Source organism: Parasteatoda tepidariorum, chromosome 4, assembly GCF_043381705.1.
Source record: "Parasteatoda tepidariorum isolate YZ-2023 chromosome 4, CAS_Ptep_4.0, whole genome shotgun sequence".
Lineage (NCBI taxonomy): Eukaryota > Metazoa > Arthropoda > Arachnida > Araneae > Theridiidae > Parasteatoda > Parasteatoda tepidariorum.
The window spans coordinates 55902642-55917543 of NC_092207.1; the positions used below are offsets into that span (position 1 = coordinate 55902642).

The 14902-nt window shown below is 27.2% G+C and overlaps 1 protein-coding gene across 1 annotated transcript in view; it reads left to right on the forward strand.

Moving 5' to 3' along the window:
* The window catches only part of LOC107449023 (formin-like protein 1), a 117305-nt gene that overhangs the window by 94651 nt on the left and 7752 nt on the right, over positions 1–14902 (forward strand). Inside the window, exons 9-12 of the mRNA XM_016064418.3 lie at positions 115–243; positions 11148–11174; positions 12189–12233; positions 13215–13268. Coding sequence (XP_015919904.1) covers positions 115–243; positions 11148–11174; positions 12189–12233; positions 13215–13268 — 255 coding nt within the window. The remainder of the gene's footprint in view (positions 1–114; positions 244–11147; positions 11175–12188; positions 12234–13214; positions 13269–14902) is intronic.

A 14902-nucleotide genomic window follows, 5' to 3' on the forward strand; every position in this document is an offset into this window, starting at 1 on the left:
TACAATGTACTTCTGAACGTTTCAAATTAGCTCAGAATCATGAATTTAAGTTAAGAATCCAGTTTAATACTTTTATTGTTCAGTATGAAAAAATAATGAGTTTTACTTTTGCAGCAATTAAGGCAGAAGTTTGGAAATAGCCCTCACAGAATTTGGGGCGAAATAGATAAATGGAAAGAATTGCACGTTGATTTACAAGACGTGCTACAGAAACACCATGAAAACATAAACCTTAGAAAGGAGGTAAGAGATTTTAGATAATTGGAAGGAATTTAAAGAATGTAACTCTGTTATGAGCATAAGTTTCATCTCACGGAAGAAAAATTAAGGTGAAACTACCATACTGTATGGTAATGACACTTTTTGTAAGGGAAAAAAACCGTAATTCTGGTAGTAAAAACCAAAGTAACAGTTTCACTGAAGATCTGGTTTTCAAAATTAAAGTTCTTATCGCCACAAATTTAGTAAAAAAAAATACAAAACTGAAAAGTAAATTTAATCGAATAAGTGGTTTTTATGCTATGCTCTAAGAAATCATAATAAAATTAACAAATATGTACTATATTTACCAAAGTCTATCACATGTTATAAATCTATATGTTGTTGCTAATTTTACCAAAATCATTACCAAAGTGCTTCAGTAAAAATTACCGTGCTCTTTTGTGTGTCCGGTAAATTTTACCATATTCTGGTAATTTTGACCATATTTAGAAAAATAACCTATTATTAAATAAAAAGCATTATATAAAACAAATGAGCCTTCTTAAAATAACCTAAACTTTCATTTTCCTTCCTACATAATTATTGATATGGTAGTTCAAAACAAATTATGTAAAGTTTGTTCAAAAAATCTGCTATGATCAGTACTATATGTCGGAAGTCAGGAAAATTCAGGGCTTATAAATGTTAAAAAATCACAATTAAAGTATTTTTCTATCACTTGAATATAAGTGAAAGTTTTTTTAACAGCATTTAAATTTGATATATTTTATGATATATAAAAAAGAATAAGTGCACTACGATGCATATACGGAGGAAATATAATGCGGTAAAATTACCGTTTTGTTTGGTAATGACATTTCTCGTAAAAAAAAAAAAAAAAATCAAAGACAATTTTTGCTAATGAAATCAAAATAGTATATGGTATTTTAACCGCTCATTTCGTAATTTTTCCGTTTATATGTTAACTGTTTGACGGAAATTCCGGTTTTTGAAATTGTAGTTCTTATTACTACACATAGAGTAAAAAAATACAAAACTGAAATGTAAATTTAACCGAATAAATGGTTCCTATGTCAGGAATGATGTTAAAATCACCAAATTTTGCCTCAAATACCAAAATTTATTGAGTATTATATAACTATATTTTATTGTTAATTTTACAAAAAAGTACGAAGTTAATAGAAATTTAACTGAATAAATGGTTTTTACACCACGCTTAAAGGTATTACGATAAAAAAACCAAATTCTACCATATTTACCAAGTTTTATAACATAGTATAAAGTTACATGTTATTGTTAAGTTTACCACAATGATTACTAAAGCGTAATGATAAAAATTACGGTGTTTTGGTGTTCTCATACAGCCAGAAACACTATACATTTTACCACAATCTGGTAGTTTTAACCGTACTTTATTTCTCAGTGTGGGTAAATTTATTGCGATAAATTCAATTTCTTTAGCAGAAAAAAAATATTTCATTTGAAATATTGCTTTGAGGATTAAAGTTGCTTTCATAAATACTAAAATTAGTGCTCGTTAGGATTTCTCGTTCAAGATTAAAACAACCCAACACTGCAGAGATAAATTATTTTATTTCAACATTATTACGATATTGTTGTTATTATTGTAAAACCTTCATAGCCAAATATTTTGATCTCTTTGAAGTTTATTGTGATAAAAATAATTTTCAATATTAAATTTTTGGTAATAAAGACTGCAAGATTAGAGCACATCATAAAATGAAAAGTTTGCTTTCTTTCGCGTGTTATTATTACACTCTCAAATAATAAAAGAAATCTTTATCATATTTTGACTTTGAATTAATTTACAAAAATGATTATTGTAGTTAATATCATTCAAACTACAATAATCATTTTTGTAAATTAATTTCTCTTATGTAAATCGTAGAAATGTATATTTATTTACGGCTTTTGTTGCATTATTTAATTATAATAAAAAAGAGACAGTGAGATATTGAGATGGTTGATGGTTAATCGAGATCCTATCACACTTCAACAACACATCTTTTTTTAACTAAGAAAATTTTTAATGCCATTGGATTGTTCTGTAAGAAAATATTCCAACATAAGCACTTATTATGTTTATTTGCATTGTGCGAAATTTATTTCAATTATTCTAAACAGTGAGACAAATTTTAAACATAAAAATTACTTTAAGAAAGATATAATCTTTCTTAGAATATGTAAATTATAAACAAATGATATTCTTTTAAATTTTGAAATACATTTCGTATAATACATTTCAGTTTTCTTTACTAAATTTAAGAATTTGCCTTTTTAATATAAACACATCGAAATTTTCCTTGCATTTCATTAATGAACTAATTATTTTGATCTAAATTTTATCAAACTAAAGAAAAAGTATCACATACTTTTTTCATACAAGCTACTATAAATTAAATCATTTTTTCGACAAATGATAAAGAAAATTTTTTATGCGATATTTTGCTGTAAAAAATCCGATCATGGATTATCTCAAATAATTTTCTAACTTTAGGAAATTCTACAACCTTACGATATCTCTAATTTCCCCCTTTTTTCCACCAGACTTGATTTATTATGCAATATGGCTCATATTAGAGCAGCATAATCGAATCTGTTTCTTGTGCTTTTGAAACTTAATATTCAATCCTACCACTAGCTGAGCCACGATTTTATTTGTAAAGAGCAGTTTCTAAGTTGAAACTAAGCAATAAATAAATGCTTTTAATAATAATTATATGTATATATATATTTAAAAAAGTTAACATTTTTATAGATACTTTAATTGTAGATACTTTAATTATATTTAGATTGGCTTAACATATATATTTTATTAGTCAATGTTGTACAGTACTTGAAAATGAATATCTCTTCTGATGCATATTTAGGACGGAATCTAACACAAATGACCCTTTAGACCATAATAAAACTTCAAAGTTATGATATTAAGCAAATAGAGCAAGTTTAGAATAACTAGCCATGACAAATGAGCACAAACGATGAGTTTCCGCTTTAGTTACCTTATGTACTCATTGAAAATTAACTTCAAAATGATGACTCGTTAGCTAAAGGGAGCGGAAATAATGTATAAACTCATGTTAATGGGAATAACAAAATATTATTATGATAATTATGAAGTTTATTTGATGATCCAGAGATATTACAAAATGGAGCTACTATGATAGAAATACATATTCGATAAAATGTTGTTCGTATAATGCCAGTTGATCTAGAAACTTTTTATTGCACTTGATCAATAATTTTCAGATATTATTATGTATTGTACTAAAGCTTAACATTATATCTAAAATAAAGGTATAGATTATGTAGAATCATATTTTACAATTAATTATAATTGTCAAAATATACATGATTAAAGCAGTAAATATTTGAATAATAAATGAAATAAACAATACAAAAAAAACGTTTTTTTAATGTCATAAAAATGAGATTTTTTTTGTCAGACCTCGAACAGTTGAAATAGATTGCATCACTTTCAAAAGACAATTGATTTGGCCTTCGGTTTTGATAGAAGTATATTACAAAAGCTCGTTTTTATTTGCATCATTTAAGAGATGATTAAAACTTGATATTTTAACCAGTAACAAAGCTTCAGAGGAAATGAATATAAGCACTCTAGTGAATCAAGATGTGATCAGAATTTTAAGATAATTTCAATTCATATGTGAAATAATGATAAGTTCTGCTTGTAGCTGCCAGGAAATTATTAAAATTTGCATTTTCCACAGTCAGCATTTTATTTAAATATCGAAAATTAAAATGCTGAAATATTAAAGTAGCCATATTTCTCTCAAAAGAAATTATCATATCTAAATGTAAATTGATGCGCTTAATTAGTAAGTAAATTCAAAAAAACGTGTTACAAATTTAAAATTTAATTAATCTTAACCATCAATTGAAAAAAATAAAAGCATTTATTATTTTTGATTCCTTAATTTTTTTCAATTCGTAAATAGTTTTAACACACTGTGTTACAGTATTCAGAATGAGTTGAAAATATTATTGTGCTCTTCTCTAGAAAAATACATTTCTTACTTAATGCATAGAAAAAAGCCCATAATTTTCTATGACATTAAGCTTTAAATGGGTAATAAAATTGAGTCACTAAAACGTCAAATTTTCTTTGCTAAATTAACTTAAACTTATAAGTGACGGAATAAATGTTTTCGATATTTATCCTAATTTATGGCATTGTGCTTCTTACTTATTAATTTATTTCATTCTCTTTTCCACTCTTACATTTTTATCTTTTATTTAAAAATTAAATATGCATTTTTGAGAGATGCATTTAAATATTTTTTTTGCACTAATTTGGTTTCCTGTTATATTAAGCCCTTATTATAAAGTGCTAAAAGTTTTTTTTTTAAAATTCGTAAAACAAGGAATTTCAGTGTTTGATAAGCAATCAGAAAAGGAAGTGAATTAAATGAGAAAGGAAATTTGTTCGAAAGTAGTTGAAGCTTTATTCACGCAAATGGAGTCAAGAAGCGTAAATAATGAAGGAAAAATGAATTCCATTTCCGAGTTAATTCGATTTTATCTTGTCGATAAAAGGGAGCTTTTCCTTAAAATTCGTTTTCTCCCGGAATAAATTATTTATTGGACAATAGATGCCATCACAATGAAGGAGTAGAACTTTCTTAATTTCAATCGATCAGACGATTCTTCTAATGAAACAATGAAATATTTTAAATTATTCGTTTGCTTTGAAAATGTGTGGAATTCATGGAAGATATTATGTATGGAAGATAATTTGGAAGATATTATTTTGTTCAATTGCATTTTTTATAAAATGAAAAACGCCATAAAAGTAACTAAAATAACAAATTTTTCAAGAGACTCTGTTGCTCTTTTTTGATTATTTAACTTTGATTTTAAAAGTTTAATTAAAGTAATGTTCTTGAAGCATGAATTTTTGATCATTACTATAGCTTTGAAAGTGTTCAATTCTTTTAGTTTTATCATTTTGATTCCTGCACGCATGACAACAGTTTCCACTTTTTGGCAGCAATTTCCTCTATTTAAATAGATTAAGTTTTATGTTTTTTTTTATAAAATTTACTTGCAAATCTAAAGTCTTTAATTATAAACATTAAAAGCTTTTTTTATTGAAAATAAATTAAAAGGGAAAGTCTACATTGTCATTTTTAATAAACGAAATGAGGATATTTTTCATATATTAAGCAGCTTAACATTAAAATAAAAAATAAAAAAAACTATGGAACATAAATTTAATATCAGAAATCCAAATCCAAAATTAGAAGCCAAACTTAAAACATTTTGGAAGAATGCATTTTTCATAATTTGTTTTAAACTTAAAATTCATACTTCTTGTTATTATTATGCAAGACTAAGCAAGATATGTTTTGTGTTACAAATTATTTTATGGGTTTGTAAACTTTTGTATCGAATTCGAAGCAAATATTAAGATGTACTGTTCTTACGGAAGTCTTTTATTTTTAAACCCAACTCAAAAGGGGAAGTTTTTTTGGTTATAAAGAAAAACTCGTGTTCAAAGACATTTTTAAGTCAAACTAACTCCTTTTTCCACTTCGTGGAGATGGAAACTTCCCACGGTTTAAGAAGGCACTGTTAGCCATTATTGATCTATCTTCGGAGTTGTGAACAGTACATTTATAAAATTCAAAGTTTTGAATTTTAGTTCTCAAAATAAAGTTGGTAAATTTATTTTCAAATCAATTATGAGGGGTAAAACTATTTCAGATATTTTATTCAAAAGATCTTTCAAATTGCAGCTAATTGAATCGGCATAATTAGAGGTACTTTTTATACCGAAAAATATTTACTAAAAAAGTTGAAATTCTGATCGTGAAAAATGTTATGCGGAAATAGAACGAAAGACACATTTAACCGGAGTTACTTTAACACAAGAATATTCATAGCATATTTAGAACTTTTTCAATTCCCTTTGCATTAAACTAGAAGTTCCACATCACTTAGAATATTATAAGAATTTTCATGTTGAGTTTTTTAACTTAGGATTAATTTTACCTTCTTGGGACTGGTGAGTCATACATGCATTCGTACAAAAATCAGGGTCGGGAAAAATGAAAAGTAGTAGCTTAAATGTAGGCATCGTTAATTTGACAGCCTTATTTTGCTTTTACTTTAAACAATGTTAGCCTATTCACATATCTAATCAATGTTTGTCCAAAGTGTAACTATTTAGTTTTTTTTTTGAGCTGAGTAGTGGTGAATTAAGTAAATCAAACTATTATTATCCCATATACAAATTAACTGCTAAATAAATAGAATGCTTAACAGTTTTATCTTTTCACAATGATTGAGATGTTTCCTGCTGGTGCGTAATACGTGACAGTCCCCTCGAAAAAGTAAATGATACAGTTTTTATTGATTATTTAATAAAAATATTGATTATTTAATAAAACTTTCATTGGAGACTACATCTTTAAAATTCACGCTGTTAAATTTTATGGCAAATCGGATAAAATTTGAAGAAATTAAATATCATTAAAAAGTCAGATGTTTAAAATTCAATTTCTCAGGAACTATTTGACCGATTTTGCTTAAAGTTTGTATTTTGCTATGTAAAATTGTATTCTTTAAAATGACGGAAAAAATTTTGGCGAGAAATTATGTTTGAATAAGCGAATTTTAAAATTACGAACGAATACGAAATACGTAAAAAGTCAAATTAACATTAAGGGTTCCAAACTTTGGAGTGCTCTCCTGTTTAAACTATTGTAACCATATTTCTCAGATTGCGGCTATTCCCTATATTTTGGGGGTCAGAAACCCGAATCCGTCAAAACAAGGTATGTCTATTCAGAAAAAGTACATTTTTGTATCTGATAACTTAAAATATAGTCTACACTAATAAATTAGCATATTTGAGGTCATCCCCTCAAACCATAAAGAATGAGTCCTAGAACGTGAAGATCCGATCATTAGATCAAAAGTTATTCAAGGTTTCTGATTTTTATTTTGGATTTATTTAGAAGAAAAAACTTTTTCGGTAAATACTGTTTACATATTTTTAACCGTTAAGATTTCTCTTACTCACCATAGAGCATATAACAACCTTTTTAATCTATACTTAGAAAAACAATTACAATATAATAATTATTTTAGAAGAAAAAGAGAAGTTTTAGAAATCTAACTACATCATCTAAATAGATAGAAATTCTACCACAACATCTATCGCTAGGCTATGAAAATAATTATTTTAATTTAATAATAATTTACACACTGCAGTAAAATTAAATAATTAATTGAAATACAACTTGATTAGAAACTTTATAAATTACTTCACAAAATTCATTTTTGTTTTTTTTTTTAAAAAATGGATTTTTAATTATAGAATTTTCAGGCTATTAACTTTAACTAGGAATTGAATTAAAGCCATACTTAATTCCCAACATCCGTCGAGATTAAAATAATTTAAATTGTCTCAAATGTAATTCTTGCTTAGCCACTCACCTACAAACGTTCCTTTCTTAAAAGATTTCACGCTGTTTTGAATATGCAAATAAACCCACAGAATATGTCGTTCTTAGTTCTCGAACGAAGAAAGCGTTTTAATTCGATCAGAACATTGAATTAAGAATCTGCCGCGATTCGTATAAATTAATTCAATTTCTCGTCGAAATCTTATTTTCTCGTTTTATACGAGATTCTGGCTGTTGCCATTTGCGTGGAAATTTTCTGAAAATATTATTCATTCAAACACGCATTTGACAAGCATGTTTCTTGAACCCGACTGACATTCATTATTTTGGGTTTGAATTAATCATGCAATAATTATCATCGCAGATTAATTATCCTGCACGCGAGACTCTAGTAGCAGGCAAAGCTTTACCAACTATTGAGCGTATCTTATTTGCCGTATCGGAGTTTATAATCATTAATTAAATCAGAATTTTGATGTATTAATTATATTATAGTTTAATTCTTTGCATTTGGGGAATTTATATCTGATTTTATGTAGAGAAAAATGGATTTTTATTGATACTTATTTATTCAAGTAGAAAATTTACTTTTATTAAGAATTTTTGACGAAACTGTAGTATTATTTACAAAGGAAAACAGTAGGAATTATATTATATTTTAGTATTAGTGGGTTTCTTTGTTTGAACAGAATTTTTGTTTCAACTATTAATTAAAGTCATAAATAATTTTGCTTTAAGATGCCTGATCATTAGCTTGGTACCTGTTAAAGGTTGGCGAAAATTATCCATGTCAGCCGGTTATTTTTTTGTTCTTGGTAGATTTTAAATTTTATATCATTTAATTGAATTGAAACAACACTAATGAAAGGAAACGCATGGAAACACATAAAACAGAGCCTTCAAAAGTTGAATTCTTTGAAGTATTTTATTAACAAGTTCAAGTTTAGTAGTAAGTGTCTCTCTTTTTAATATTTTTGAACACTGCGATCAATTTGGCGTCGTAAGTTTTTCCTGATTTCCAAATAACAGATAAGTAGTTATCATAAGTTTAACTAATAGCGCTAATTAATGGCATCTCATTTTAAGTTTAAATTAATATTTAAATGAGGAGATTAAATCTCATAATTCACTAAGTGTTTACTAAATATGTAGTTGATAGAAACTATGAAACAGCTGAAAAAAAAATTTGATAACTTTTCTGCGACATAAATTTAACTCAACTTATTTCATTATATTTAAATTAAAACTCCTGTCAACGGTATATTTCGCAGATTGAATTTTTGTTCTCAAATTTGGTTTGGAATTTTTTTTCTGCTAGCTACGTAACAAGCTAGCTTAAATACCTTTTAAAAACAGCTTACTTAAGAATATCGATATTGGAAAAGATTAATCAAGTGTGTGAGAAGTTGAGAAATCCATTAAAGGACTATAAAAATCTCCTTTTAAAGGATAATTAGCATTTTCTTTGTCATCTAAAACTCTATCGATCATGGACAGAAACTGGAACCCAACTTCTTGGCGCTGTTCGACAGTAAATCTTGCGGATTTTAGTTAAAGAGACCAAGGCTTAGAAAACGAGATTTTCAGTTAAGGATGCGTAGATAAGATATGAAATTTGTTATATCTTTGTTGCTGGTCGACGAAAAAAATAAACATTTAATTCTCCGATACTATATGGCTAGACTTTTGATTTTAAAAGTTCGGTAAAATAACCGCAGTAGTCTCCCCATTCAATTAACCGTAAAATTTACAGTGAAGAACATTTTTTATCTTTATGGTTTTGTAACCGTTTATAACAAGTATGGTTATAACCATGAATAAAACCATGAATACAAAACTATATGGTTTTTAACCAATTCCAACTAGCGTAAAAATGCTAGCCTTTTTTGTATGAAGCCGTCTTATGAAGCTGCTATCCATGAGCGAATGGGAGGATCGTATTCTAACAGTCCAGCTTCACAAATTGGGGAGTCTAGAACGCTGGAAACTCTTCATGAGGAGAATGGAGAAAATATCGGTGTGTCAACGCTGGGATACGAACCCCTATTCTGTCGGTTATGAGACTGACAGAATAGCCCTTAGAGTTGTAATATGTAGTATCTGCAAAAAAACGAAGTGGCTTTATTAGATAGTTCTATTTGGTGCGATAAAATTCTGGTTGCTTAAATGTATTAGATGAAAGCAGTCAATAAACGGTTTTTTTTCTCAGTTAACAATTTAAACATCATATTAGGTACGAACCTATTTAATTCTAGTATACTAACCTATCTAATGCTAATGTATCAACCTATCTAATGCTAGTATACTAACCGATCTAATGCTAGTATACTAACTTATCAAATGCTAGTATACTAACCTAATCTAATGCTAGTATACTAACCTATCTAATGCTACTTTACTAATCTATCTACTGCTAGCATACCTACCTACATAATGCTAGTATACTAACCTATCCAATGCTAGCATACTAACCTATTTAATGCTAGTATACTAAGCCTGCACTCATAAGCGATGATAAAGTTTTCATGACGATTTTATCAATAATACATTATACAAATCATAATTATGTGTTACATAAATAAATTCATTCTGCCATTTTGAAATATCCCTTTATATTCCACAATAAAATTTCATTTTCTTTCAACATTATTTATGTTGTCCTGACTTTAATAATTATATTTATAAATATAATAATGTTTTTAAATCCACTCTCTTTTTTTATTTTATTTTATTATCCACAGTTTTTATTCCCTATTCGATTGAAAAAAATCAGCATTTAGTTTATAAATTTTCCTTGGTTTTTATCATTTTCATCATTGCATAGCTAATTGATATCTGTGTATCATAATGAGTTCTAAGTTTTCAATTATTTTTTCTATTTGTATGCCCTATCTATAAACTACAAAAGACCAGGCGCGATTTTAAATAATCCGCATTTTCCACTATCAAAGACAGGAACAATGTATTTTATTTCCTTTATTCAATTTTTTAAGGAAACGTGAAAACTCAAGTCTATTCGTATGCAAATCATTAGAATTCTTTTTACGTAAGAACCGTTTTCAAAATAGCATGCATTTCACTTCAGTTCAAAGAATTAGTTTTAGATAAATGAGTTTTATTTTTGCATACCACCTTCACTTTCATTTTGCATTGTTTTACTTTCCAATTGAAACTGAAATGCAAACAAAAAATATAATTTACTTTGAAATGCCTCCACAGGGACTTTAAATCTTTTGCTCCTTTTTGTCCTAAATGGCATATTTTATTCCGTCCCCTTTTTGGATAATTGCCATAAATTAAATCATCGGTTCTTTCAAGCGCAATTGGTTATTAATCAAATCATTCTATTTCTTACAATCTATTAATTGAAATAAATACTATTTCATAGTTTACTTTCAATGTGTTTACTGGAGAAATAACTGTTTGAAAAATGGATTTGATCATTAATTAAACTGTTATACTTTTTTTTAGGTACAACTTTTGAAGGAGGCTTTGAAAGTAAGTTTTATGATATGTTTTCATTGTAATTTGTGGATCGAAGATGATTATGATTATTTATTTAAATATATTGTGACAATTAAAGCTAAAGAGATAACCTGAAATTAAATTGAATTTTCAGAATTTATTGAAGAAGAAATTTCAAAAAAAGTCGACATTTGTGTAACTTTTATAAGTTTGTACTGTTGAAATAAATTCATTTGTTCGTTAAATTAAATTCATTTGTTTGTTAATTTAAATTAATCCAATATTTGAATTGATGACTCTAAATATGTATCATATTAATTTTTAGATTTAAGTAGTTATAGAATTTTAAAAAATTTTTTCCGTGAGATTAACACTTTGAAACTGGTAGCTGGATTGCTGGGGCGAAACCGTAAAATTTAGAAGCAAATCTGTAAACTCAAAGTTTCTTTTTTTTTAAAATCAAACAAGAGTAAGTTTATTCCGTAAAAACTACGACGGAAACACTTAGTCTGAATGGTTTTTAACGATACAAAAGTAAGTTTTTTTTGTAAAAGCTGCAAAGTAAATAAGTGGCTACAACGGATTTTTCCTCTATGGGAACAAGTCTTCTTTATAAAAGATACAAAGTAAATATGTATCGCACTAATTATGGATACTTTATGTCAGAACTGTAGTTGTGCTAACCGGGAGAAAGATTCGCATCTGGTAGTCATCGCTGAAATTCAAACCTGGGTCCCCTCATATGGTAGTCTCCTGAGACAACGCGGCTCTTGAGTTGAACATGAAAGCATTTTTTCAGAATTCAAAAACACGGTAAATAATGCCTAGTATTTGAAAATTTATTTTAAAATTAACTGGCTGGAAATTTGGCACCAAATAAAACGCTTTATACCAGGGAAAATTTTTCAGCACAATAGCAGTCTCTCGTCGAAATTAACTCTCCGAATGTTAATCATCTTCTTACGTTGAAAGTACAGCATTTGTTAATTTGTCGATTTTAGCAACAGTTTATTTTTTAATTGACTGAAATACTTCTTATCTTTTTAGAGACTTCGAGATGAACGTAAAGGGATTATTAGCATACACAAACAGGTAAATTTTAGGATTTTTTGTTAAACTAAAGAATAAATGATTAAAGGGAAGTTATGTGAGAAACTGAATATATGTTTAAAATAATGAAAGAACTGAAAATAATAAAGAATCAGAAGAATTAACGTTAAAAAAACTATTATTGGTATTTTTGGTCAAATGCAAAACTTAAAAAACTTTGTAAACATAGTTAAAAATAGTTAAATAAAACTTGATATTTTAAAAGAAGTTTAATTTTGAAATCGGTTATTCTCGAAGAAATATTCAACTGATTTCGATTAAACTTTTGTTTCAGAAGTTAAATTGATATCTGTTTTAGCATATTTAAAACTGAAAATATTTTAAATCTTAAATTTTTTGGCTAATGAGGAATCTGTGCTACAATGCCCGTCATTTATACTTGCAAAAATGACTTATTTTGATTCCGTCAAAGTGATTTAATCTATTTTTGAAATACTAAAAAAAAAGTCTTGCCTAATTTTTTTTGTTCGATTCTTAATTAAAACTTTTAATAAAATACATACTCGAAGAAATTTTTCTGAAAAAAAATCCCTAGTGATTTTTTTTCGAGAATCGGATTTAATACTTCGGTTGTTTTCAGTTACATTAAATATTTTTAATTATTTTCCAAAACATTAAGTTTGATTTTTTTAGATCTGTTCGTAAATAAGTATTTTAATCAAATTTTAATATTTACTTAATTATAGATACAGTTTTAATTGCTGATTTAGTTTTTACTTATTATTATTACTTTTGTTTTATATTAAAAAAAAATCCCTAAAAAATTTGCATTTTGCTTTAAAAAATGCTTCCCCCTCAATTATTTAAACACATTCCATTTTAATCAAATTATTTTACGCTGCTTGCAAGGAAGAAAAAACTGCTTTTGAAAATTACTTCTGGAAAAACTTTTAACCAGATTAAATTTTTTCGCTACAAGCAGAGAAAACATCCTATTAATTCAGTTTTCTTCGTTTCTTTTAGCTTAAAGGTCAGTGGAACAATGTGGAGCAAAGACTGCAAGATTTGGCTTTAAAGGTAATGAATCAAAGACAAAAAATTACATTGTTTTTCATTACTTCTTTAAAAATTATAAAAAAAGATAAAATGATAAACAAAATTATAAATTTTTTTTATCAGATTGAAGGAGAAAATATTTTTAATATATTTCTTTTCATATTTTTTAACATTGTAATAATCGAGTTAGAAACAGAAAAGAGGTTTTTGAAAGTCATTTATAATTAAATGATTTTAAAATATACATTTTGCCTTTTTTATGCGCATAGACAAATTATTTATTTATTTAGAATTAAGAGCTTACACAAAATGTAATGTTTCGTATATAGCGTTTTCGCAAACAATCAACCTGGTTAGCCCTGTCAAAAAAGCTATGTTCTATATCAGTAGTATAAAGCGTGAACTAGTAATGTCAGTTTGATGAGCAAAAAATTGTGTTAATATCCAGAAAATATTGTAACACGGAGATAAAATAAGATTAAGGACAAGATAATAACAAAGAAAACCGAAAATCAGACTTTAAAGAAATCGACGTAAAATTGTTTTCCTCAAATTATTTTTAAAACACAAATTTCTTTTTATAATATTCTCTCAAAAGAATTAAAAACATAGCTTTGTTTAAGCTTTATTTATTTACTTTTTAACATTGAATATATTTGAATTGGATAATCTTTAACGAATGAGTAAAACGTTAAACAAAACGTTAAACGTGAACCGTGTTAGCCGAGTGGTTAGAGAACCCCGATGGTCCTGAATCCTGAGTGATCGGGATTCGATCCTCGACTAACTAAATTGATGAATGTTCTCAATTTAATGAGTTGAGTTAGTATTTAGTTAGCTTTCTCAATTCTAAAATGATAAAGTGGCCTCCCGGATGAGTGGTGCTGCCATCTATCCGTTGGGTTCCGACCCAAAAGGTACTTTCATCTTTGTGGTGCTCTCATGTCAACTGAAAGACGCACCTTCCTGACTTAATTTGAAAAAAGACTAATGGTTGGTGTGCTTGTCTTGCCCAAATGTCATTAGAAACTACAACGTATACGCTAAACACGCATAATACATTAAGCAAATTAGTTTCAAATTAATAAAAAAAACTGACGAAATAAAAAAAATTCTAATTACACCTATGAAGAAGAAATTTAGAAGGAAATAGGAGAATGAGAGAATAGTAAACAAAATCCACTCCAAATACTATAATGGTAACCCGGTATAGATCATGTAGCTGGCACAGCATATTCTGTTTTCATTTACTATTACGATAAACGAAAACTGAAAATATTTCTGCAACATTTAATAGGTACTTAACTATACTACAACACTTAATCAATTATTTAGCTAATAATACTACATATTAGAGAAAAGGGATCTAAGAATGTAACAAATAATCTAACATAAAAGTTATAAATAAATTGTGTAAAGGAATTATGCTACATATAATGTTACATGCAAATTATGTTACAAAATAGTTGTAAATAAATTGTGTAAAGGAGTTAGTTACGTAGCAAATGTTAGAGAATAATTAAAATTAAACTATGTAAAAAAGTTCTGCTGAAAATACTCTTGCATCATAGTTGTAAATTAGCTATGTAAAGAGTTTATGTGGAAAAAATCGTACACAGTAGAAATAAATAAATAATTGTTATGCAACAAATAAT